This window comes from Leopardus geoffroyi, chromosome C1 (assembly GCF_018350155.1).
Source record: "Leopardus geoffroyi isolate Oge1 chromosome C1, O.geoffroyi_Oge1_pat1.0, whole genome shotgun sequence".
Lineage (NCBI taxonomy): Eukaryota > Metazoa > Chordata > Mammalia > Carnivora > Felidae > Leopardus > Leopardus geoffroyi.
Genome location: NC_059328.1, coordinates 178464754 through 178492658, shown reverse-complemented (window position 1 = coordinate 178492658; position 27905 = coordinate 178464754). Strand labels below are relative to the sequence as shown.

Here is a 27905-nt window from a genome sequence, read left to right as displayed (position 1 = left end):
TAACTTTCTAGTAAGATCTCTACTTTTGTCCTGTTCTTGAAACCATCTAAATATAGATCAGCAGTGTGCTAGGTAAGAAATCATTTTCCCTGCCAACTATAAACAATGATTTTGACCGGCTGCCCTTTGGTAACAGTAACCTGAGGACTTGCTAGAAAGAAAGTAATTTCATCACCATGAGTTCTGAGTATACTCAAGAAGTTCTCCTCACTCACAAACCTCAAATTCTTCCCCATTGCCACAAGACCAGAAACTTTCTTTTGCGTAGTCTGCTAAAGAGGCATCAATACAAGTGGACATTGTGCTGAAGAACAGTTTTCAATGGTCGGCAGGACAGGGGGCAGCAGGCAGGACACAGCACAGGTGTCCCACGCTTGGCCACCAGCACGCAGAAGAACTCCAGGGGTGTTCCCCATGCTGGTCAGTTTGGAATGAGGACAATGGTACAGAAATAGGGATTGAGAAACTTAACATGTTTGGGTTTTCTCCTTTATTTCCAGGTACTGGGGACCCTGTGAGTTTGGGGAGAAAAGTAACAAAAAGGCCCTATCAGAGGTTTTTTATTATTTATGAAGGGGGCCTAGGATTTAGGTCCTGAGTCTGCCATTTTGTAGCCATGTAACTCCAGCATAGTGACTTGACCTTCAGAGCCTCACCTACTCACCTGTAAAACAGGAATAGTAGTAACTATTTCATGAAGTGTTTGTGAAAATTAAATCAGACAATATATGTAACACTTCCCACAATGCTTGCATACAGTCAGCCCTCAAGAATGATTTACCCCTGGCTACTAAATACAGAACATGATCAAGCAGGGATCTTGATTTACAAAATCAAGCAGGGATCTTGATTTACAAAAATTTATTACAAAAATAAATGTTGTAAGAAAAAGATATTTGTTGGAAAGTCCTGGCTTAGCTGCAGGGAGGGGGCTGATGTTTTTTTTTCTGTTCTGTGAACCTGATAATTTGGAACACATAAACACTTTTGGTGGTCATTCTGGGCAGGGCCTGGTTATTTAAAGGAATTCACAAATCATTACTTATGGGGAGAATGAAGAGAGGAGGAGCCTGATCTACTTGTCATTTTCCTGAACCAAACTAAAATACCACTCCCGAGAAATAAGAGTTTTAAAAGATCCTTACAATGGGGAAAGGAGCAAAAAACAAAAAAACGAACAAAAAACAAAAAACAAAAAAATAAAGCAAAACAAAGAGAAACAAAAATTCTTAAAACAACTTCTAAATGTCAAAGCAAAAGGATAAATAGGAAATTCCAATATAAGTATATAATTTTTAAATATTTAATTTGTAATAAGCATGCAGTCTTTTTAAAAAATTCATTATGAACTTTACCAGAAATTCTTTCAATCTTTCCAACAGAACTCACACTGTAAGACTGCAGTTGGATGAGACCCAACAAATCACCCAATCCAGACCCTGAGCCTGAGCCCATCAGGATGAAATGCCAGCACTGGCCAGGCCAGACTGGCATCTGGCTCTCCCGTCCCTGGCTTTTTCATGGCATCATCTTGTCTCACTTTCCTACAAATGATTGAATGACTACAGGCACGATGTCCATAAACCTTGTTGGAAATTGCCCGGTAAGAATTTTGAATCTGCAATTACAAAAGTCAAATACTGATACAAGAAGTTCTTCCTAAACAGCATTGTCTCCAAAATGCTGGCTCTCAGCAGTTAAGCACACACACATATAATACATACACACACACACACACACACACACACACACACACACACACACACACGTTTTGTTACATCAGCACAGAGGTTTTTTGTAGATTCAAAGTTATATTAACTATATATTAAATGCTGTCTATAGAATATATGATTTAATTTCCAACTATTATGCATGAATAGAAACAATACAAAGAATAGAAAAAAGCTTACCTCAAAAATTTCAAAACCATAAATGTCCAAAACACCCATGACCTTCTTTCTCACTTTTGTCTGTGCCTTAAAAAAAGTTTTAAAATAATGAGTTGAATTTAGGCCTGAAATATAACACTAAAAGCATACTAAGGAAGATAGACTTATGTTACAAGTTAACTGTGTTTCACAACTAGAATAACTATAATTTAGTTGTTGTTTTTTAATCTATGACATAGGATACTGGTATAGAATTTTCCAGAAATTTTAATGATAGATGACTTATTTAAAGAAGGCATTAGTGACGCCTAATTATAATAAACAATCACTGAATCTTACAATAGGTCGGGCCTTTCAAACTCCCAATACTCCAATACCCTCATTTTATTGACAAACATATCAGTAGGTTGAGAGGTCAAGTGACCTTTTCAGCCAAGTGTGTACAACTAGTTAGATGAGCCGCGACCAGGACCTGGGATGCAGACTCTCAGAGTTAACTCTGCAAAACCCATGAGGCCACTGACCCGTGAGATTTCTCACAAAAACATCTATGCAAAACAAAACAGAGTCCTGACAAATTTCAATTCTATGCAAGGTAAATTATTTTCAAGGAACAGTCTTATCTGATTATAAAATTAAAATATCTTTAACTTAACGTTTATAATCTGAACACATCTATTACAGCTGATTTATCTGGTTGCAGAGATTCAGTACCTTAATGCTTTCATTGATTCGATTTACCAACCATGAAAATAACCTGCTATAGAGGTTTTTAGCCAGAGCATCACGGGCATAATATGCCTATTGAAAAAGAAAAGAAAAGACAAGAAAAACTCAACACCCACGATTGTCACAATGCTTAATTTCAATAAAATAATAAAGGTATTTTTTAAATATTTAAAGTTCTTGTATTTCAAGTTATTTTCAGAGCCAGTTTTTACTATACTCTGGATGAACAATTAAACCGTTAAGAGAATTGGGCAAATTATTTATCCTCAATCATTATATTTTTTTGCATCCCAGGAAACTAATTCTAAATATTGCCAACACTTTCTCCATAAAGATACTCATCTCTGTATTACAGAACAGAGAAAAATCAGAGGCACTTTAGAAGTCCAACAACAGGGGAATAGTAAGAAAAATAAATGAAAGCCTACTGAAAGGGAAGTTACACAGTTATCACAGAATGATCATTATGAACATTAGGTAATAAAATGGAAAATGCTTATGTTTTGTGAAAATAAAAATCTGTCTATTTAATACAGTGACTATATCTTTTTAACCCCTACACGTAGGAAAGGAAACTCAACGGAAAAACATTAAAATGGTTTTGACTGATGTGATTCAGAAATGTTTTCCTTCATTCAACCTTCTCAACATTAAAAAAAAATTTTTAATGTGTATTTATTTTTGAGAGAGAGAGAGAGAGAGAGAGAGACATAGAACACGAACAGGGGAAGGGCAGAGACAGAAAGAGAGAAAGAAAATCCCAAGCAGACTCCGCACTGTCAGCATAGAGCCTACTGCGGGGCTCAAACCCACGAACCGCAAGATCATGTCCCGAGCCAAAGTCGGATGCTTAACCTACTGACCCACCCAGGTGCACCCCTTCCGAACATTTTAAAAAAGATATTCCATAACATCTAGAGGCTAGAGTCACGATACACTGTGGGCAATATACAGTATAATACAAATAAATGCTTTTATTTGCTTATTCATTTATTTGAAGCTCTTCAGAGCTACTTGCCAAAGAAGAGGCAGAGGACATAGTCTCTCCACCCCTGACTTAGAAGGCACACCCTGGAGAAAGTCAGCCTTGCCAGGAAGCACCTAAGAGCCCCTGCACATATCGAGTGCCACGAGCATTTAGCTAGTGCACACCAACAATGTGATGCAGCGCTCTTGGGGAGGCCTGAGCGCCAGCAGCTTCTGGGGAGGAAAGCAAGACGGTCTGCTGCTGGGATTTTGGGTTTTGTTTTGTTTTGTTTTGTTTTGTTTTGTTTTGTTTTACAAATAGAGCGAGCGAGCAAGCAAGCGCATGAGGGGAGGAAAGGGACAGAGGGAGAGAACCTTAAGTAGGCTCCACACTCAGCACGGAGCCCAACTGGGGCTTGATCCCACAACCCTGATATCATGACCTGAGCTGAAATCAAGAGTCAGACGCTTCTCTTGATTCTGGCTCAGGTCACGATCTCACAGTTCGTGAGATCAAGCCCTGAATTGGGCTCTGCACTCACAGTGCAGAGCCTGCTTAGGATTCTCTCTCTCCCTCTCTCTCTGCCCCTCTCCTGTGCTCTCTCTCCCTCTTTCAAAAATAAATAAACATAAAAAAAAAAGAGTTGAATGCTCAACTGACTGAGCCACCTAGTCGCTCCAGTTTGCTGCTGTGTTTAATACTCTGGCCATATGCATGCATTTCACTGCTTATAAGCAGAAATTTGAGCATTACTATTAAAGCTTTACATTTTTATGTGACAAAGAACACAACTTATTAGATTATACAGAAATTCTTTTCCCACATTTCTTTCTAAATGAAGTGTAACAGCTTTAATAACATAGGCCCTTCGTTGGCAACAAATCGTAGCTTATGGTACCTTTCCAGTTCATCTGACACTTCCATGCTAATCCTGAACCTCTCCCTAGAAAATCCATCAATAAATTGGCACAAAAAAAAATAAAACCCAAGCACACAATGTCATCTTGGAGGGTAACAGTGGTTAATGATTCCACTGCAGAAAATGCATATATATGCTGAAATGGGGAAAGAAGCCTGGATTTAGATGAATGCCTTTTCTCTATCCTCCTTCTAGTTTTTACTTTCTTCACATAGGCCATATAAGTGCCTAGAACAGCGCCTGGCACAGAGTAAGCCTATACATGTATTTATATTACGATTTCTGAAGTATCCTTTTCCTATCCCACTTGTGAGCCTATAGAATTCTTTCTTAATCCTTTCCCCTTTCTTCTCGTAAATTCCAGTTATCTCAAAACACCGCATAACCTCAAAACATTACCTATTTATAAACAGAATGTCATCATAATGGCATCCAGTTTTTTTTAGCTATGTGCTGATTTCAACAAACCACCATTTCAATATGCAACCGAACTAATAGTGACAACTCTTTCTGGCAAACTCCTTTATATTTTTTAAAATGTATTCACAGCCCATGTTCATCTTCTTTATTTCTTTCAAACAAATACTTATTCCAGAAGTCTCAAACTCAAATGTTTCCAGGGACTACATGACAGAAATGAATGGGAAATAGTATGATCTGTAGACGCATTCCACACTAAAGGCACTCAAATTCAAAATTTAAAAAGCAAGCACACAAAACAAAACAGAACAACAAGACAACAAAACTACCCTTTCATCAAATAAAATATGCCTATTGAGCTATATCTGGTACCAGGGGCTGCCAATCTGCCAGCCCTGATTTCTTGAGTCTGATTCATGCCACCGAATCGCCATAATAACATCCTCCACAGTACGGGAAGGAATGTTTATTCTCATTTGAGGATCACTAACAAGGTGTACAGAAATCAAGGAAGACACTGAGAGCATGGATTCACCATCTCAGATTCTAAGCACAATATGAAGAGACTGCACTTCCACAGCGGCATGAAGTGCACTGAAAAAATCCCAAGTGAAATGTGCTTCAGCGATGACTGGGATTAGGTGTGGCCCAGGTGGAAACACAAGAGATGCATGGCCATGGGGGGGCCTACCCTGTAGCAGCTTACAGTGGAGTGGTAGAGACCAAATCCATGAGTGAAACAATCAGAGAACGAGTGTCCAACAGCAGGGGAAAAAGGAATTCCCAGAAGGGAGAAGAGGGGGACTATGTGATCTTCCTGGATGAGGGGTAATTAGATGGACCATTCAGACAGGCAGGAAGAATTAGCCACGCCATGTGGGGAAGGGATAAGGAAGAGCGAAGGCACTGGGTAAAAATAAGCATGGCATTTATAGAAGCAGGGAATAAACTGAGATAAAGAAAGGGTGCAGGGTCAGATTACTGAGGGCTTGGAAGCCAAGGAGAGAGGATGTGGCAAAAGCTGAACTACAACTCTGTCTTGAGTTCCTATCATTTCACCATGAGTCACTGTATCTGAGGAAAGATCTAAATGCCTTGGGCAAAATGAGGAATGGGGCAATATGGATGATGATGGGGTCCAAGAACTGAAGCTATGAGGAAACATTAATAAAACAAATTAGTTCTTGCTGGAACCAAAACCTTTTAGGCAGTAAGACTGGTAGAAACCTAAACCCTACATTAAAAAAAAAAAAAAAAAAGAACTTGAATAAGGAACTGAAAAATCGAGGACCTCAAGCCAAATTCTTTCATGCTAAAGGTTAAAACAATGTGGAAAAGTTTAACCCAGTGATGTAAGGTGACTCAAGCTTATAAAGTAAGACGCACCTGGGCCCGGTTTCCGGAGAGGATGATTAAAAAGCGAGAGTAAAACACACAGTAAAAACAGACCAACATTTACCCACATATATATTCCATATATATCCACGTACATGTGGATATTCTTAAAGGACCTTCTTAAACAGGAGGCATTTTCTCATTGCAATACTTTTTACTTAACGATCCCCACTCTGCCTATTGAAAACGTCTAAACTCAGTGTGACCTTAGTACAGTGGTTCTCAAAATGTGGTCCCTGGACCACCGGCAGCAGCAGCACTGAACTTGTTAGACATGCAAATTCTTCAGTCCTACCTCAGGCCTACTGAATACAGCAGCCTAGGGGCACAGCCTGCAAACCGTGTTGGACAAACCCTTCAGGTGGCACTGAGGTACACTCAAGTTTTAATGTTTGAGAACCACCTCCACACTGAACCTTCCCAGCCACGTTGCTCTGAATCCCCTTCGCGTGTCTAAAGCTACGGCCAAGCTAGACCGCCCCTCCCCCTGATGTGGACTCCAAACTTGGCTTTTCTCACAGTTTTCTTTTTGAAACCCCCTACTGCCCATTCTTTATTCATCTAAATCCTTCAAGGCTGGCTCAGAAACCATCTTCTCCATGGCATCTTCCTTCATCCCTTATGTCCCTGCTAGTGGTCTAGATGGGGGCCTGTGCTGAGCAGGCTCTCAATGAATTTTTCTTGATTAAGTCAGTGACTCACCATCTGACTTTGCATGAGTGAGACTGACCTGGACAGACATGACAGCAGAAGCAGTAATTTAGGAAGAAGGACACACAACAGTTCTAACCAGAAGAGGATTGTTACAAATCAAATTTACATATAACCGAAGTTATAGTATTTTTCATAGTCAAAGCACCTCACCTGAAATAAGAAATCAACACTGAAAGCTACAGACACATAGGCATCCTTGGGTTAGTAGCAAAGACCAGTTCAGAGAGGCAAAGAGAAAGACTAAATCCACCTACTGTCTTACAGATGCTTAAGGCCACTTACAAAGAGGAGGAGAATACAGTTGGACTATAGGGTGAGAATAAAGTAGGCCTCTGTGCCAAAAGTGCTGAATCAGTCACTGAATTCCAGTGCAGATCAGCACAGACGGGTGGGAAAATGTCTAAGCTGTAGAACAAAGGCTTTACATTGAAAGGGGCTTCAGAAGCTTCCTTGGTGTAACATCCACATGTGCATCCATCCATGCATCCATCCACTGAACTTGAACCAAAGGACAGAAGTAAGCAAATCAGACTTGAGTCTTAGAAAGATTTCATTGTCTTCAGATGGACGGTATACGAAAAGGAAGGCAGGAAAGCCAATCTGGCCTCTCCAAACTGGCTTCTCCCACTGTGTTCTCCAAATTAGTGAATGGCAATCCTACTTTTCCAGTTGCTTGAGTGAAACATGTTGGGAGCCATCCTTGACTCTTCTCTTTCTCTCATGCCACATCTTAAGCCAACAGCATCAAAATGTACCCAGGTGTAACCGCTTCTCACTCTACTGCTACCACCTGGTTCAAACACCATCAATTCTAGGTTAGCACACAATTCCTTGCAGCTTCCTGGTGCCATGAACGGAACGTCTGTATCATCTCCCAGCCCCAAATCCATAAGTTGAAGCCCTAATCCCCAATGTGATGGTATTTGAAGGTGGGAGCCTTAGGAGATAGATTTAGATGAGGTCATGAGGGCAGAGCTCCCATGATGGAACTGGGGTCCTTATAGGGGGACGAGGACACCAGAGCACACCCTCCCCTCCCCCACCCCTTGCCCTATGAAGAGGATACAGCAAGAAAGTAGCCATCTGTCAACCAGGAAGATGGCCCTCACCAAGAATGCAACCATGCTGGTCCCCTGATCTCAGACTCCCAGCCTCCAGAACTTTGAGGAATAAATGGTTCTTTTTGTTTGTTTAAGCCACCTAGACTATGGTATTCTGTTATAGTAGCCCAACTAGGACACCTCGCTTTTACCCATTCTCCCACTGCACTCTGCTCTCCACATTGCAGCCAGAATGACCCTTTGAAATACAAGGCAGATCATGCCAGTGGTATCATTTCCCAGCTCACTCAGACGCAACTTCCCTGCCCCAGCACAGTGGGTCTCCCTTACTCTGCTCTCGTTTTTCTCCTTGTCTGCTGCTAGCTTGCTGTATAAATTCATTTATTTATGAGGCCTACTGGCTATGGCCACTCCTCCTACCAAAATTTTAACCTCTGCGAGGGCAGGGATCCTTATCTGTTTAGTTTACTGCTGTGCTCCCAGTGCTTAGAATGATGTCTGCAATACAGTATGGACAGTTAAGATAACAACCTGCAAAATGAAATTTTTGCGTCCACTTATGTAAAAATATCACAGACTTTTTAAAAACTCACTTTCTGGCCACGATGTTTCACCCACCTGAGCCACGTTCAGTGTAGTTGAAACCTTCTCCTGCTTGGCCTCAACCGTTCGGAAACTGAAAGCTCGTTCTAGAACTGATTGATCAATGCCGGTCAACTCACAAATTTCTTTTAACTCTGTTGGGGGACGGACACAAAAAGTGACTACACATGTGCTGCTAAAAATCCTTGTCAAGGCTTAGGATGTTCTTCCTAAAGCACATTCAAATCAAATAGTATAAAACGTAGAACTCAGAAGACTTAAAACTCAGCTCGAATTATGCTTCTGTTCAGTTTCGCTGGAAAGCATTTTCCAGTGAAGTTTTCCAGTGAACAGAAGTTTTCTTTCTAGATTAAGAAGTGGGCAGATGCTCAAAAGCAAGTTTGCTATATAAGGTTGACTCTCTGCTGACTTACCATTTTTATCTTTGATTTTGCTTTCATCTAAACCGTTCACTCGAGATTCGGGCTTGAACTCGATGTTCCCCAGTTTCAACACGGCTGCCACCACCTCCAGGACAGACTCAGCTTCGTGATCCATAAAACCCACAATCTGCATGGCATTCTGGGAGTGGGGGGAGAAAAGCAGCTGTTTTCTTTCTGTCACTCTTTATATTATTTTTTTAATGAATCATGCAACAGATTTGTTTCTAAACACACAATAACAAAAAAGACAAAGCGCCCCAGAATAAGCCCTCCAAGAGGAAACCTAAGAACAGACCTGACAGCACCAGTTGGGGCTGTAGCTTGTTTAATGGTTTCAAGCTGTGATTCAAGGGTCCCTGGGGCACGCTGCATGCTGGGGCAAAGAGGTGGAGGGGAGCAAAGAGGAATTTGGAAGAAGAGGAGGCTAAGAGCCAAGCCTTGGGTTCCAACCCCCCGCTTCATCCGCAGCAGCTCGGTGTGTATGTGTGTGTCTGTGTGCACGTGTGCACACATGCGTGTATGCGTGTGAGTACGTGTTGTTTTTTTATACCGGGTTCTGCTGCTAGAAATAAAACCGAACAAAAAGCTTTTATGACTCCTATATAAAAACCTCCTCGTTTATTTTACAAGAGAAAAACTGGTCTGCAAAGGTGAAGTGCCCGACCCAAGTCATTACAGGTAACAGGGAACATTCCTTCAGTCATAAGCTTTTATTAAGTGCCAATGATTTGCCAGGCAAGGCAGTTATAGAACTGGACTTGAACTCAACTCTTAATTCATGTCCAGGAAGCGAGACGCTTGCAGTATGAGGATGCTTACAGAGTTTTTAACAAATGACATACTCAGAGAAATACTCTTTTTGAGAATAAATGCCAACAGCTTTTTTGTTTTGTTTTATTTGTTTGTTTGTTTGTTTGTGATGAGACTACCTAGCCTAGCAATGGGAGTAATATAATTTTTTTGTCATGGAAAATTTCAAACATACACAACAGTAGAGAGAGCAGGAAAAGAACTCCAAGTTATTTTCACTCAGCCTTGAAGATCAACTGATGCCAGTCTTATTTCTGCTAATCTGACCTACTTCCTGCCTCCCCACCACCACAGCTAAAGTACAGTTACCATATCATGTCATAAAGGAGTAATTTTTGAAGCGCACATAAACATAGGAGATAGGATATTGTTTAAAATAATTTATTTTCAGGAGCGCCTGGGTGGCTCATTTGGTTGAGCATCCGACTCTTGATTTTAGCTCAGGTCATGAGCGCAGGGTTCGTGGGATCGAGCCCACGCTGGGTTCCATGGCATTCTCTCACCCTCTCTCTCTCTGCCCCTCCCCCACTCGTACTCTCTCTCAAAATAGATGAATAAACATTAAAAAAATAAAAATAAAATAATTTATTTTCTAATGAACATGAAATGCTACTCATTCTGGCTTACATGTGACTTTTGAAGTTTTCTCTCAAAAACAGTATTGATTTAATGCTTTCCTGGGACAGTTCTTACAGTTGGAAATTAACTACTAAGCTATGGCTACAAAAATATTTGGAATTTAAAAACAGCATTAAAAGAGTTAGGATAATATAATGAGAAAGCTCCTGTTGATAAATAGCAAAATCGCATGCTCCAGTAAAGCATGGGCCTTTACAATATTGTAGGATTTTAGTAAGAATACAATAAATTGTTGTATAATTCTAAAACCTTAGGGGGCATGAGTTATGGTTTTAAGAAAACTCAGAATTGTTACCAGTTCCAAATGAGCAAAAGAGTGTCACTCATTTTAAAGAGTAATGAAAGGAGGGCGCCTGAGTGGCTCAGTAGGTTAAGCTTCCGACTTCAGCTCAGGTCATGATCTCATGGTTTGTGAGTTTGAGCCTCACGTCGGGCTCTGTGCTGACAGCTCGGAGCCTGCAGCCTGCTTCGAATTCTGTGTCTCCCTCTCTCTCTGCCCCTCCCCTACTCATACTCCGTCTCTCTCTGTCTCTCAGCAATAAATAAATGTTAAAAAAAAAAAGAAAAGAAAAAGAAAAAAGAAAAGGAATGCTGCTTACCTTGATTATGTTCAGTCACAGAATAAGGTGAAGGCAGCACCTCGTTAAACAGTAATGAAAGGACTGTATCTTACTTACCCTAACAGTTCTGAAATTTGCTGCATCATCCACTCCATTAACTTTGGCAGAGTCCAAACTCAGGTAGTTATATCTGCTGAAATCTCGCTCGAGTGTAAGCTTATCTATTGAATCACACATACGTGTTGGTAAGTTACTCAGTAAGTCTAACCGTCTTTAATATCTCATTCCTTAAAACCTCCAGATGAAAGTGACTTTCATATATTAGATACTGAATCAACAGAACAAAAATTGATACCCAAATACCAACAGCATTTTTCTAAAATCCACCTTTACCACTGTTGTACATATTTCAAACTACTTTTTTACATTTATTTGTAGTGAGCCCCCTTCCATATTTTTATAATACAAAACATCTTCAATATACTATTTCATTGTAACATGATGTCTGCCTAGTGATTTCCGTGCCATTGAACATTAGGGCAGCGATAAAGGTCTTCATATAAAATGTTCTTTGGATTCTTTTGAATTACTTCATTGGGATATATTCTAAAAAATGGTGCGCCTGGCTCTGATCATTTTACGACTTATTTTGGATTGCTAATTAGTCCCCAGGAAGAAGTCCTCACTTTGAAGTGACACCCACAAGCTCTAAGCCGACCAGGGCCTGACAATTCTGCCAGCTTTGTCCTTTTTAATCACTTTTGCTAATACATGTAAATAGTGAACACTTCAGTGCTGTTTTAGCTTACACTTGTTGATTATTAGTGAGAATGATTCTTCCCCAAATGTCATTTACTTTCCATACTTACAATTTGAACTATTTGCTCAAAACTTTTATCACTTAGCTATTAGTTATTGGATACTATTCTGATGGACTTGTATTAGTTCTCTAAAATAGCCAGAGGTCAGATTTTTAACTCTTTTATCAATTACAAATGTTTTCCCACTATTTTTAAGTTTTCACTGAGCAATTTTTTTTTTTTTTTTAATAATTGTTCTCCTCTCCCGGCTCCTGCTAATTTCTTCTTCCACAGTGAAACAATTATATTCTTCCATTTTATTGTTTAAATTTATGATTGGGGTGCCTGTGTGGCTCAGTCAGTGAACCGTCCAACTTCTGCTCAGGTCATGATCTTGTGATTTAGGAGCTCGAGCCTGGCATCAGGCTCTGTGCTGACAGCTTGGAGCCTGGAGCCTGCTTCGGATTCTGTGTCTCACCCTCTCTCTGCCCCTCCCCTGTTTGCGCTGTCTCTCTCTCTCTCCAAAACAAATAAAACATCAAAACAAAATTATGATCCATCTCCTCCAATATTCAGTTAGCTCTTTGAGTAAACCATCTGAGACCTATGCACAGCATCTGGTGAGACACAGGGACGTACAGCCAGCAAATTCTGGGGTAGGATGACAGAAGCAAACATACCATGTTCTTCACTTCAACCACAGTCATAGAAAATTTTGAAGAAAATTAAAAAGAATGCTTTGGAAAATGCTTTGACACTAAAAATTAAATTAAAACACAGAAAAAGGGACTTACTGAGGAGCTCTTCAGAGGCACCAGAGAGCAGCTGATAGAACACATGGAAGTTTCTTTCACCTCTCGGTTGCTTAACAACTCGAGACTTCTCTAAAAGATCTAAAGAGAAAAGAGTCAAATCATAGTATATTATTAATTTGCTTTCAAATCTACCATGGTTCTTCTTCCCCACCCCCCCCCACTTTCTTTTTCATTTTCTGTGTTTAATGAAATAATAACAGAAACTACATTTTCAGTTCTTTCAGGAAGAAGCCTCACTATAACTAAAATTACCAAATTAAACAAACCAGGTTCTTTTCAAACAATAGCAAATATGCAAAATAAGTTCAACAATACATTCGACAAGCTGATTAAAGACAACACATTTTCCATATTAATATTCTTTTGGTGTTATATGTGATACTTTCTTTGATTCCAGATACTTTTATCCAGTGATGAGATGTCTTATCAAGTTTTCAAACTTTCATGCAAAAATGAAGGAAGGAAGGAAGGAAGGAAGGAAGGAAGGAAGGAAGGAGGAAGGAAGGAGGGAGAGACGGAAAAAAAGCCAACCAACCACAAAAAAGAGACATTGTGGCAGTACACAAGAGGTGGCAAAGTAAGTACAATGGCAGAGGGGATTCCTGTCTGAAGTCTTGCTTACCACCGACCAGTGATATAACAGGGGCTCTGGATTCTGTAGGCAAAAGCCAAATTGAGTTACAAAATTCTGAATCAGTGATCCCATTATTAATTTTAGAGAACACACACATTTGATTTCCAATCAGGTTGAAATCTAAACATTATCAACAAATGAGTGAGAGAGAAAAGACGTGCAAGTTCTCTGGGCATGGTCATTGAACTTCTCCATTTGTATTTCTGGAATCCATATGAGCATGGAAAGAGGAGCCTAGGTAGAATGAAAGAGTGCGGATCTGGTAAATGAGAAGTCCTAGGGTGTTCCCCAGACACAAGGTCATTTATAAGAATGAAGAGATGGATTACAAGGACACATAAAATTAAATTGACTAAAACAAGAACAAAAATATGTAAATTCAAAAATTATAGTAACGGGATGCTCCCAAGTTTTCATTTTCATCTCCAGCGCCCATTTGACTTGGATAACTGCCAACACCCTCCCTCAAATCATACATGGAGGATAATGAAGACTTTATATTAAGCAAAACGAAAGAAAATTGAAAATTGAAAAGCACCAGTGAGACAAAATTTAGAAAAGAAGGGGTTGTGTACTACTCATCATCTCTAAGGACTGACTGTTTCAGTTAAGAAGTAAATACTGATGCACAAAGCAGAAGACAGAACAAGCAGATAAGATAAAAATGCAGTTTGCTTGTACCGATCATGTGACCAAGCTTCTATGGGGTTCTAAGAATACAGGCACAGTTTCAGAAGAAAGAATCTACAGAGCATGAGCAGATTCTTCATGGAGAAGCTAATCCTCATAGGAAACTCCTCGAGCCTCGAAGAAAGTAACTCAACTACATGAAAAATATAAACAAATGCTATGGTTCACTTCATCTGTTCACACACATTTCCTTCAAATCAGCTCACTTACTGCTCACCCACTACGCGCCAGGACTGGGAATGCACCCAGCACCGACTGCTAATATGAAGACGTTCGAGAGCCACACCTGCTCCCGATTTCTCCCAGCACCCAAGCCAACAGCAGCAACTCTTTCCAAGGTGGGATGGCGAGGCCCTTAAGAAAGAGCAGGAGGTGGGGGTGGGGAAGGCAGAATGACCATGTGGGTCAAAGCCCACAACCCCCAGGCTCTTCCCATAGCGTTAAGAATACTGCCATATACCTTCAGAGTACTGGCAGCCTGCTTCCCTCTCATTTCATAGGCGCACCTTACTAAGGATGACAGCTGTTTGATGTCACTTATCTGGTCACAGTCCAACAAGCAAATTGTGGTACTTCAAGACATGAAATAACACCCTCAAAGCAAGACAGGGCCACACTGTACAACGGCAATGCATTGCCAGCCTAATGCTTGGCGCTCTTTGCACAAATGCTGACAGGAAATGAAGAGTATAAAACGGCGACGGCTAGAAGATTTAGCAGAGAACAGCCACCAAGTTCAAGAACAATGTGCACAGCGTGGAAAGGAATGTTGGTCGATGTACTTCTTGAACCACACGTGCTGATACGATCAGTGATTACTATCATTTTCAAATACAAAACATACTACAATGTGTGTTTAAAAGGAAAGGTACAAAGGGGAATAGGAAGAGAACTTTCACTGACCTGCTCTGCATTCGTGCTTCTCATTCGTAATCCTATTCAACCCCAAACACCTCCCCTGAGTTGGCTTTATAATCCTTATTTTATACAGAAGAAAATGAGGCTCACATCACACTGTTACTAAGTGACACAGCCAGAATTGAAAGCTTCAGGTGACTAAGATATCACATTTCTGCTGTTTGTAATTTTCCAGCAAAAAGAATGCAAAATCCATAAACACTAGGAAAGGCCATACTTTACATAAAATACATGACTTCACCTAAGCAACTCAGTCACAAAATAAAAAACCTTTTATTACAAAGCAGTTGAAGGTTTTATCACCTAAAATGCTTAGTCTATTACTCCAGAGCTTCCTATTTCTTTATGACTTTTCTCCTAAGTTACAAGCTTCTCGGTAGAAAAGTAATCAGGGAAAAGGTTTGCCCCAAATAATTTGCTGATGCGTAAAACCATTCCCTATTCTACTTAAAAAAAAAATTTTTTTTTAATGTTTATTTATTTTTGAGACAGAGAGAGACAGAGCATGAATGGGGGAGGGTCAGAGAGAGAGGGAGACACAGAATCCGAAACAGGCTCCAGGCTCTGAGCTGTCAGCACAGAGCCTGGTGCGGGGCTCGAACTCACGGACCGCGAGATCATCACCTGAGCCGAAGTCGGACGCTTAACTGACTGAGCCACCCAGGCGCCCCCCTATTCTACCTTTTTAAAGGCGCATGCACCAACATAATCTAAGAGTATGAAGCCATATCAAATAATTACTCAAAGCACAGAACATAAATTAAATTCACTATAAAGACTTGCTACCCGACCAAATTAATTTACTGAATGTTCCCCTGAATTAAGTCAAAGCAAACACCGGCTCAGCCTTCCTTTTGGCCTCGCATGCTCCTGCCACCACTGATTGAGCCTCTGCTCAGAAGATTTAGTAAAGAACAGTACAGGATATGCCAATATCTAGTGGAGATATCTAGTGAAGAAGACAGTAGGAGTCTCCATGTATTCCAATGCAGATGCATTTCTTTCTCCAAATACAAACTTAAGTTCCCATTAAATCTGATACAAACTTACACTTTAAGGGAAGAAATAAATCTATCAAGCCATTCTAAAGGAGAAAACCAACAGACAGGGACACAGGCTCTGGAAGCAAAACTTCCCCACCTACCCCAGCATGGTATTGCCACCTGACTATTACCAGAATGAGCCTGTCATTCAGGGGCTTTCCGAGTCCTGACTAATTACCAGCTAGTCTACGGCAGGGACATGTGCCTGTGCACAGCACAGGCCAGCCTCCCCTCAGTACAAGACATGAAAGAAGTAAAATGTCCGTGTTTTTTGCACCTGCTGGAGAAGGAAGTCTTTTAATTGGCAAAGGAATAGCAGGATAAGTAGTGGTTTGGAAGAAAAAAGAACATCACATTACTTTAGAACATAACAGATGAAGGATGAGATGGCAAGATTAAATGTATTTTATGTATAGTCTACCTTCCTGAAAAAAAAGAAATGGTCCAAGTCCAAGACTTAAGGAATCATCAGCTTTTTTGCTAGGAAGGCTAGAATGACAATGAAAAAGCCCATGATGCACAACACTGACCCACCCCCAGAGATCCTGTGCTCCTCTCCAATTGCTCAGAGATAAATATTATGGATCTAGTGTCTGAGTGGCATTCAGGTTTTTCGAATCCATTTATGCCCCTTCACTGATGCATTTACCAATACCGATGGGCCTGCGCTCTAAGTAACCAGTGAGTTACGGAGCATGACTGATGGTAGTTTCAGCAGAAAACTCTATGAGCTTAAGTGTGCTCATGGATTAGGGTGTACATTCTAAAGTCAACCTTGTACTTTTCCTGGAAATAGACAACAAAGCCTTCAAGGATGACAATCAGGAAGTTTCACTAGTAACAAATTTTAAAGTCAAAAAGACGGGACAAAGGTCTTCTTACAAATTGCACCGTGCATGCGTGTTACAGGGAGAGCAAATGAGAACGCTCGCCATGGGGCTCTCTCTCAGTCTGGGGATCACAGGAATCTCCATCCACCCGCAGGCCACAGGTCTTGACACACATGAACCACGTGGTACGCCACAACATTACAATTTTACCCTGACCCTCACCTCCACTGCGGCATTGTAATGTTTCAGAAATCACCTTAAAGTTTTCTCAAAAATCAGTGTCCTGGAATTATTAAGTCAACACTATAGGTAGCTGGACTCAGTGTATGAGAAGCTATGAAAGGGTTTCTGTGTCTGCATGTGCAAACTGGGCTTTAAAACACCAGGCAAACTTGGCTTATTATCTATCTAATCAACTACTGTTTTTTATTATAGCATCTGTTTACATACATATAGCACATGTGTATTTTCACAACTGATTTTTTCTAATATAAGTTTAACGGTTATTGATTAAAAATTTACTCGCATAGGTATATACCTGAATCTAAAACCCCATACCCAACTCTGAAATAAAATTAATGAGATACAGCCCATGATATCTTATTATTAGATATACTATCCTAATTAATTTAGATATATTTGAACAAACACCTGGCTTCTTCTATATTTGTATATAATCTTGTTTCATGGTAAACATACAGTCTTTCTTTAGAGTAAACATATTTTTTTTAATTTTTTTAAGGTTTCATTTATTTATTTTGAGAGAGAATAGGGGAGGGGCAGAGAAAGAGAGAAAGAGAGAGAATCCCAGGTAGGCTCTACACTGTCAGCACAGAGCCCAACGCAGGGCTCAATCTCATGAACCGTGAGAGAATGACCTGAGCTGAAATCAAGAGTCGGGCGCTCAACCGACTGAGCCACCGAAATGCTCCAGTAAAAATATTTTTGTAAAAGAAAAACCGCCACAGTAAAACCAAGAAAAAGAAAAGCATGGATTTTTATACAAAGCCATCCATTACAGGGTAAAAGAATTGCTCTTGGAAATTTGTCTTATTGCTACGGATACTTCACAACCAATGATGGATTATTTCTGTCTTCTTTGGAAGCTCTGAATATTGAAGCACTAAAAAATGCCCAGCCTTGTATTATAAACCAGACAATGTGTGTCTTAGTTTCTGGCGAATTTCGATCCTAAAGAAGACAGGTTAAAAAGACACTGTTTATTGATGAATATTCACTCGCTGTTGAGAACAGACTCGTGTACAGGTAATCTCCACCTCTGCCTCAATATTTACATATTCTCAGAAAACAAAGCAGAGCAGAGTTTCCTTTAGGAAGTATTCCAACAGGCAGCTTTGCTCCTAGTCAGCACCTTGTCATCAATAATAGCAAAGGTATGATCCAAAAGGAAAAAGAAAAGTTATAAATCCCAAACCATCTAAAAGAGTAAAACTATATTCCATTTCCTACAAATGGCATGGATGTGGATATATATAAACACGTAGACAGCACATAAAAGTGTAAGCCAATTGTATCATAAATTCAAAAAAATATAAAGAACAGGAGTTCAGAGACTGGCTCCGTCCCCCCTCTCCCCTGTGAGTGGGGTCCTTGTTCCTTCCTGCTCTAAGGATGCCTTGTGGAAGGATCTCCTTAGACTAACTCCCTAGCCTCTCTCAGCCTCTTCCTCACTCTTCACCCAGGCAGGAGGAGGGACTTCTCTGAGCAGTGAGGTGTGGAGAGGGATGTGAGCATGCACACACACTTCAGCCTTCTGGTTCCCCACACTGTGTTCCCATTCAGCTTACTCTGGTAAGTAAGTCAGCTCTACTTACCAGCGCTTGAAGATAAATGGGGCAACGCACACAAGGAGAGGCCAGGGGTTGCTTAACGCTGTGATGCCTAAGTCTTGCCAGGGTGCCACAGGACTACTAGCACACCTGCTTGGGTGAGAAACCACAAGCCACTTTCTTCAACCTTGCCTCTAACAGTAAGAAAGCTGCATCCTCTCCAAAGTGAGTCCTGTGCCTATTTCTCAGGATTCCAAACTGGGTGGGGGAAAGTAGATTGTCTATTAGACCACTACATCGGTTAGTTTTTGCTGCATAACAAATTTTCCCCAAACTTAGCAGCTTGAACTAATAATACCATTTATCAGTTCATGAGTCTGAGCATCACCTTCGCAGTTCTGGTCTGAGCCAGCTTGGCTGATCCCTCCTGGGCTTGTTCATAGGCTGGTGGTCTGCGGGCAGCTGGCTGATCTAAGGTGCCCTCACTCATATGTCTGGTGGTACATTCCACGTGGTCTCTCACCATCCAGCAAACTAGCCCAGGTTCGCCCACATGGTGGTAATGAGAGGGTTCCCAAGAGGAGCATGGGAGGACACACTCCAGTATGCAACCAACTTTCAAGTCTCTGGCTGTGCCACGTCTACTATTGTTCCATTGACCAAAACAATACTCATGGCCAAACCCTGAGTCACCGAGAGAGGGGACTGCTCAAGGGTGTAGACACAAGGTGAGAAATTATTGTAACCATTCCTGAAAAAAATCTATCAGATTGGAGCTTATTAAAACAAAATGGTGACAAATTATTTGACATTCTTCCAATTGAGAAGCAGGAACTACGTGCCTCACCTCTGACTCTGGGCAAGCTTGTGCCTACTTTGACCTAATAAAGTACAGTGGAAGTAACACTGTATGGTCTCTCAGACTACTGCAGGATGTTTCCTCTTGGGACACTCTCTCTCAGAACCTAGCCACCTGTGAGAGCCCACACAAGGCCACATGTAGGTGGCTCCAGTCAACAGTCCCAGTTCAGCACATGCTTTGAATCATCCTAGCCCAGGAGCCTGACATGTGACATACGATCAAACTTCTAGAAGACTCCAACATCCACTCACGCAAGTCACACCCAACCAGTTGTCTTCCCAGCTGAAGTCCCACATATTAGGGAGACAGGCCAACCCTAGTGTGCCCTACCTGAATTCTCGATCCCCAGAGTCCAACAGCCTATGACAGGGCCATTGTTTTACACCCTACTAAGTTTGGGGTGGATTGATAAGTGGGCAACAAACTAATCTCAATATTTGCCTTCCTTCATAATTCACAGGATAGTATTTCTTTCAAGCCAAAAAGAGAAGGCAGTGACAGATGAAGTTTGAATACCAATAATTTTGTTGCCTTTCTGGGATTTAGAAAAAGCCTTTAAAAATGAATAGCATAGAATATTCAGATATATAAAATAAGTCAGCCATAGGGATGTACTGCACAGCATATCAATTATAGTTAATTATCCTGTACCGCATATTTGCAAGTTGCTAGGAGAGCAGACCTTAAGAGTTCTCATCACCAGGAAAGAAAAGTATCTGTAACGATGTACGGTGGCCAGATGCTAACTAGACTTATTGTGGTGATCATTTAGCAATACTTATTTGAAATCACTATGTTGTACACTGAAACTCACATAATGCTGTACGTCAATTCTATCTCAATATAAAATTGTCTTAAATATTCCAGATAAAATTACCCAATAAAGCAGGAGCTTTATTTCTTGATAAATCTGTCTATGTCACAGCGATATCACTTGTTATTTCCTGTGTACTTGTGTTTATTAATTAATTCAAGAAACATATGCTAGGTGTCAGACGCTATTTTGGTTGGTGTCATTCAGCAATGAACCACACAAACTAAGTCTCTGTCCGTATAGGGCATATATTTGGCTAGGGGCTAGAGACAACAAGAAAGTAAGTATGTAATAACGAGAAAAAGTAAACATTTACTGAATGTTTACTAGGTGCCAGGCATTGTTAAAAGAGTTCAGATGTTAAAAAATTTACACCTTTTCACAACACTATGAGATCGGTACTCTTACTACCTCATTTCAAAGATGAAAAACTGGGAGACACAGAGAAATAAGTAACTTACTGTCTCGTTGTTTAGACATGAGAACCCACATGGTAAGAGTTGCTCAAGTAGCCTCATAGATAAGCCCCAAATAATGAAGCAGGGAAAGGTAGGGCCTGCCTATATTTAACCAATTCCATCTTCAGTTCTGGATTTACTGAGCACCTGCTGTGTGTCAGATATTACACGAGCTCTTCATACACTCTTGTGAACAGGAAAGCCATACCTCCTGTCCTTAAACTATAAGGACAAGTATATATGCACACCTGAAACATGAGGCTTTTTTACAGCATATCTATCAGTGCTATTCTTCTTTTAGGAGATAAAATCCCTCCGGACTTTTCTCACATTTTCTTCACAGCGAAAACTGCCATCAAGTGCCACAGCTATAAGAAAGTACCTAGACTATTAATTAAAGCAACAGGTTGCCAAAAGTTTCTAGTTCATAACACTAGGTCCAAAATCCTCAAACACAAATGTATAAATCGTATGACACCTACAAGCATTAACAAAGTAGCAGAAATACTACCTCATAAAATAAGATGTGCTAACTGTGCTTCCACATTTTATCTTCCCTACTGAAGCATGGGTGCCATTTTCTATTTCCATAATGCCCCTTGCCTAACGATAGTAACCTTAGAGATACAGTTGTCAGGCGAGTTCAAGACTTAGGTTTTCAAGCATCCCTCTTCTAGAAAGAGAGAGTAAGTTATGGGGCTTTCTCTTCCACTCGCAGGGAGCCCGACTAGCTTGGCTGATCACGTGTCTTCTTCCATGTATTAAGTACAAGCAACGATGATCTACACCGTTACTACACGGCTGCTGGAAGGTGAGGCAAAACAGACTTCCCACAAAATGGCAAATCTTTTCCTCTTTTCTGGACTACAAGAAGCTAACTTTTGGCAGTTTAGAGAGAACAAGAATGAGTCTGCCCATTGCTTTACACCCCTGAAGCCCGGAGACAGCAACTCCCACTGACCACCTATGAGTCAGTGCTCTGTGTACATAGGGTGAAATTTCCTGCTCTTAACACGCATGTAGTCCTTTCCTTTCTGTAGCAAAGGGTACTCTAAAATACAGGGTGTTCCCACTACGACAAATTTCCATCTAATTTCATTGTGGGAACAAATGGTAACGAACACCATAAAAAATCCATTCATGAGGATATATTAATCTTAACTGGAAACGAAATGAGTGTTTAATATTTATTCTCCATGGATACTGCAAGAATCAGGGGCAGGAAGACATTTCTGTTTGGAACATACTCTTCAAAATGTAAAACCTAAGTTACTTTCTAATACTTACAATAAAATAATCCTTAAATATTTTCCTAGAGTCCTCAAAAGCAATTTTGATTCAGTCATTCCACAATGTTTAGATTATTACCCTCATTTTAAAAATAGGGTATTGTTAAATTAATGACTAGAGTTCATCTGTCTTGTATAAAGTGCTAAAGATATATAAATATCTTTCAGAATAAAAATTAAGCATTCCTTGAAATGGTGGTCTTCAAACCGGGTCAAATCCTTTTGCCTTCACAGCTATCGTGAGCCACCGGATGTTGTGCGGAAAGCTTACAAGGGTGGTCATCAGTGCTTCTGGTTACATCATATATGGTTTGCATGAATACTTTTTGTTTCCATATTTGACATAAAGCCATTTAACCTAAGCAGCCACTTTCATTTCACATTAAAGATTCTCTTCAAACGTTTCTCTGACAAGTATGTATTTTTAAAAATATGGCTTAATCCCAATGTATGGCACACAAAGTGGAAACTAAAATAGAAAATCAAACTATGTAAAAACTACAGAACAGTGGGAACGGAAAGAACCATAGAATTCCTCCACTTCAATCCCACTGTTTCAAAGAGAGGAAACTCTAGAGGAGGCTGGGTGGCTCAGTCAGTTAAGCGTCCGACTTCAGCTCAGGTCATGATCTCACGGTTTGTGAGTTCGTGCCCCACATCGGGCTCTGTGCTGACAGCTCAGAGCCTGGAGCCTGCTTCGGATTCTGTGTCTCCTCCTTCTCTCTGCCCCTTCACAGCTTGTGCTCTGTCTCTCAAAAATAAACATTTAAAAAACATATCCCTCTGCCACATTCAAAAAAAAAAAAAAAAAAAAAACCATACACACACACACACAAAGATAAGGAAACCCTAGCCCTAGGTTTCTCTCTGAAATGTGATTTAAAAACTTAAAAACAAAAAATCAGCTACACACTTTCCTCAAATCACTTAAAATGTTAATTTTCAAATGGCATTCCTCTGGTTCGAGTTCACCAGCAAAGATCTCAGGGGCCCCCAGAGGGGTTCTGGGGTTCTGGTTACTCATCTTCTCTACCAGATCAGATCTTGTTTCCTCTATTTCCTATTTGGGGTTCGGCATACAATTTCATTTGAAGGAAGAATGCCACTGCTATAACAAATCTAAAGGGCATTGTTTTGGACACCTGAGTCAATTTATTACCTTTTTTTCTAGTGCAAACTTAGATTTTTTTCAATCCCAATAGGTGGTGAGGAGGCCAGCGGTGATGGGAGGTTCAGTGGTGCGGCCTCAAAAACATAGGAGGATTCAAGAGGATAACCAGGCTGTGGTTCCGGGAGGAAGTGCACAAACCCTAAGTTGTCATTTCCTATTTTCCAAATGAAGCAACTACGAAATCAATACGAGCAGAAATATGAGGGCAGTGCTGTACGTACTGCAGGTTCAAAGTCACTGGAGAAGGGGCCATATTTACAACAATCACGCCCACTTTAGAAAACTCTGGACCTGGGCTGTTCATTTTTTCACCTTTGACAAGGACAGTTCACTTCCATAATCACTAATCATGACTAAGGGAGGCTAATAAATCTGTAGTTCTTCCCACCAGGTTTATCACATTTTAATTATCTAATTACACCAAGACAAACAAAATTTCCCACAATAAAATCTGAAGTACAGGTCCACTCATTTTATTCAATAAATGTTACCCCAAAAGTTACTAAAAAGTTATTAAATTAAAAAAACTCTATTTTACTTTTTTTAACTGTTTATTTATTTATTTTGAGAGCAGAGAAAGAGAGAGAATGCTAGTGGGAGAGGGGCGGGGGGTGGGGGTGGGGGAGAGAATCCCAAGCAGGCTCCAGGCACACAGCACAGAGCCTGACAAGGGGCTTGAACTCACTAACTGTGAGATCATGACCTGAGCTGAAATCAAGAATCAGATGCTTACCTGACTGAGCCACCCAGGTGCCGCATATTTATATTCTACTTTTAATCATGAAATAATTTTGTTAAAGAAATGAACCATCGCAGGATCCTTTTTGTTAATGAATTAACTTAAAGACCTAAAGAATCTAAAATACGGTTGGACTAATTCTTATTTCTTTAGCAAACTTTTAAAGATTTTCAAAGACAAAGACTTTAAGTGATCTTTAAAAAAGATTTAGACATGCTAAAACAATCTGAAATCACAGTCTAACATAACACAAAGTCTGAAACACATTGTCTAAGAAAAAGAAATTGTATTCTTATATCTATCTCTTAAAGACTCAAGTATCTAAAATATTCTAATATATGTTTTGCTATTCTGAACTTCTTTGAAAGGATTCGAGTAAAATACTCACAGTTACTTATCACTCCTCCCAGTGGATCGCCTTTAAAATCAAATTCAATGTCCATATATTTGCCCTGCCAAAGAAAGACTTTGTGAGTTTCAAGTTGACCTCAAAATATTCAGTCAGCACATCTTCTCAGAAAATAGCATACTAAGCCCTTTATACATTTGTTTAAATGTAATTAACAGACAATTTATGTAACCATGAGGCTAACAATATGCCTCCATAAATAATTCATACTAAATACCCCATTAGCTCAAAGCTAACATATCATGCTGCTAATTTAAGAATAGATCTTCTTAGGCAACATGTGACTTTTCCATTTCAGATACGTGTTTCAAATCTCTGAAGTGTGTGTGTGTATTCAATTCAAGAATAAAAACTGGGGAAAGGCAGTACTCCTTGTATATGCACTGGTCGGGAATATAAATTATTTCACTTTTATAAGCAAAATGGTTTTAAGCCATGGCTAAGAAACTCCCAAGCATACTGGATAGTGGATAAAATGGAACACATAAAGTACTGTTTTTATATCTACTCAAATGAAATGCATGATTATATGGTGTGGCCAATCCAGAATCAAAGACTGATCATTATTACTCTCTTTGGTTTTTGATCTAGACTATACAGCAATATATATATCCCAGGTTCCTATTACATTTTATAGATGGTATTTTAAACACACAGAAACACACATGGAGTTTCATACTATGATTTTTAAAGAACTGGTCTATAACTATCTAGTTAAAGAGTAACAAGTATAACAGAGTAACCCTGACAGCTGTTTTTTGTTTGGAAAAGGGATTGTTGATCTAATAAGTGGTCCTTTTGTTTCATGTTCTACTTTAGTAATAGTCACATAGATGGCTTGTAAATAATTCTCCCAAAGAATTACCACTTTAACTCCTTCTGTTTTCAAAATCACAGTAAGGGGGAAGAAACATGATCACATGGCACTCAGTCAACAATGCAATCTGTGACTTTTTATTAGCTTATATATGCTCCCTCGCCCTTTTCTTTCTTCATGGTCAAGGGTCACCTGTCCTAAGTCTTCTCTTATTCATTAAGCAAATGCCTATTAAGCATTTCCTAGATACTAACATAGACACAAGGAAAAAAGTGAGCATAGTTCCCACCCTCAAGGAACTTACAGCCTGAGGGGAATTGAGGTAGGTAACGAGGAGATTTCTGTGTCTGGAGATAGATCCTACGGTGGGTCAGGGGCACAAAGAAAGGGGGACGAATGGTGAAGTCAACCCTAGCTTAAATGCTAAGTATCAGGGTTAAGTAAGGCAGCAAGGAGGCGAGAGAGCAGGAAGGAGCAGGCATAAGAATCAGTATCCATGGACACCTGGGTGGCTCAGTTGGTTAAGCATCTGACTTCGGCTCAGGTCATGATCTCACAGCTAGTGAGTTTGAGTCCTGCATCGGGCTCTGTGCTGACAGCTCTGAGCCTGGAGTCTGCTTTGGATTCTATGTCTCCCCTTCTCTCTGACCCTATCTCACTCGTGCTCTATCTCTCTCTCTCAAAAATAAACATTAAAAACAAAAAAAGAATTGGCATCCATGATGATGGTGAGGGACGCTGGAGCGTATCATGGCATCAGAACATTCACCTGACAGCAAAGTCCTGTCAATAAACATTCCTAAACAGGGAAGTCATGATCAGACCTGCCTATTTGCAAGATCACCCTAGATAATGTGGAATGGACTGAAAGGAACAAAACCAGACAGAGCTGATAGGAAGTTACAGTAGTCATGGGAGAAATGTTGGTGGCTTTCAGCAGCAGTAGCGATAAAGGGAAGATTAAATGGAGTTGAGAGTCACAATGACGGATCCCGGTTGGACATACGAGGTTAACACAAGACAGGCGCAATGATTAAAAAGTCCAGGAATGTGGCCCAGGCAACTTAGTGATCAGTTATGCCCTCCATGATGGCAGCAGACACAAAGGAAGGGAGAAAGCATAACTTCATAGGAGAGTCAGAGGCTGACCATATGAGAGGGGGTGATTTTGATGGAGGGTGGTTCCTAGACACAGGAAGTGACCAGATCTAGAGCACAGGTGGAGGGAGTAGTGCAAGACAGGAGTTGAGAATCTCCCAGTGTGACAGGAGGGTATCTATGTAGATACAGGGCCAGGTGAGGCACCAAAGCTGAGGACTTGGATGAGGAGGAAGAGGAAGACGATGATGATAATGATTTCCATGAAGTAAGCATAACACCATCAGAGTAAAGGATAGGAGGTTTGAAGACAGTAGACTAAACACTGCAGAGCATGGAAAAGGAAGCTGACCAGGAATAAACTAATGGGCAGCACAGAGAATTCAGATGATCTTGGAATGGCATTCTTCCCATGAGCATGTCATGAGTCTACTCAGAGAAAACCAATTACTTCCCACTGCCTAGAAAATAAAGTCCAAGACCTGAACCTGAAACTCCAAGCCCTCCAATTGAGGCCCCGACCCATCCTTCCAGGCCTTTGGCCCCCAGCTCCCTTCACTGACCCTCTCATCCAGCCACTAACTTGGACAAGTGCAGATCCTCTCTGGTCTCTCCCCTCAGCTTCCCCATACTGTGCCACCAGCTCTTCCTGCTTTCTACTCAATTTTGGCACATTTCAATCTTATGGGCCCACTCAGAACTGTCCCCTGCCCCAGACTCCTCCAGCTTCTCTATTCTGAACTTCCATAAAATGCAACCTGTACCTTTCATGGGAAACTTACTATTTTATGTGTTGTGTTATGAACACAACACTTTTAGACATGTTCATTCTTTCGGACTAAGTCTATAAGCTTCTTAAAAATAGGTATTTATTCATCAATGATTTCTGAGTGTCTACTATGGCGCCAGGCACTGTGGGGCCACCACCGTGAATACGAAGGCTGGAGTACTTGCTCCCATGGCCCCTACTCTCTAAGGTCCATGATCAGAGAGAAACAGAGAAAGTGAATACAGTAATTCCAGAGACGGGGCGCCTGGGTGGCTCAGTCGGTTAAGCATCTGACTTTGGCTCAGGTCATGATCTCACGGTTTGTGAGTTCGAGCCCCGCATCGGGCTCTGTGCCGACAGCTCAGAGCTTGGAGCCCGCTTCAGATTCTGTGTCTCCCTCTCTCTCTGCCCCTCCCCTGCTCATGCCCTGTCTCTCTCTGTCTCTCAATAATAAATAAGCGTTTAAAAAAAAAAAAAAAAAAGAATTAAAAAAAAAATAATTCCAGAGACTAATGAATGCCCGAAAAAAACAAAAACAGGATGAAGTCAGAGTCTATAAAAAGCATCATGGAAGTGACACCTGAGGTGAGATCTAAATGATACAAGATGGCAGCTGTGTAATGATCTGGGTACAAGCACATCATACAGAAGGACCAGCAAGTGCAAAGATGTAAGCAAGAAGGCGCTCAGCACTCTTGACAGTCACAAGGGCCTGTGCCACCGAGGCCGAGGGCAGGGTGGAGCAAGCCCTGGCTGATGTAGGCAGGCATGGGAAGCTCCAGGAGGAGCCTGTACTGCATTCCAGGTCCAAGAGGAAGCCACTGAGGTCTT

The 27905-nt window shown here is 40.7% G+C and overlaps 1 protein-coding gene across 7 annotated transcripts in view; it reads right to left on the bottom strand.

Moving 5' to 3' along the window:
• MYO1B (myosin IB) overlaps positions 1–27905 on the bottom strand; it is a 190632-nt gene that overhangs the window by 50087 nt on the left and 112640 nt on the right. For all 7 annotated transcript variants that reach the window (XM_045480564.1, XM_045480562.1, XM_045480559.1 and 4 more), the window contains exons 7-13: positions 24370–24433; positions 12723–12821; positions 11246–11349; positions 9111–9258; positions 8713–8831; positions 2604–2690; positions 1911–1976 (exon numbers count right to left, since the gene is read on the bottom strand). In XM_045480564.1, coding sequence (XP_045336520.1) covers positions 1911–1976; positions 2604–2690; positions 8713–8831; positions 9111–9258; positions 11246–11349; positions 12723–12821; positions 24370–24433 — 687 coding nt within the window. The remainder of the gene's footprint in view (positions 1–1910; positions 1977–2603; positions 2691–8712; positions 8832–9110; positions 9259–11245; positions 11350–12722; positions 12822–24369; positions 24434–27905) is intronic.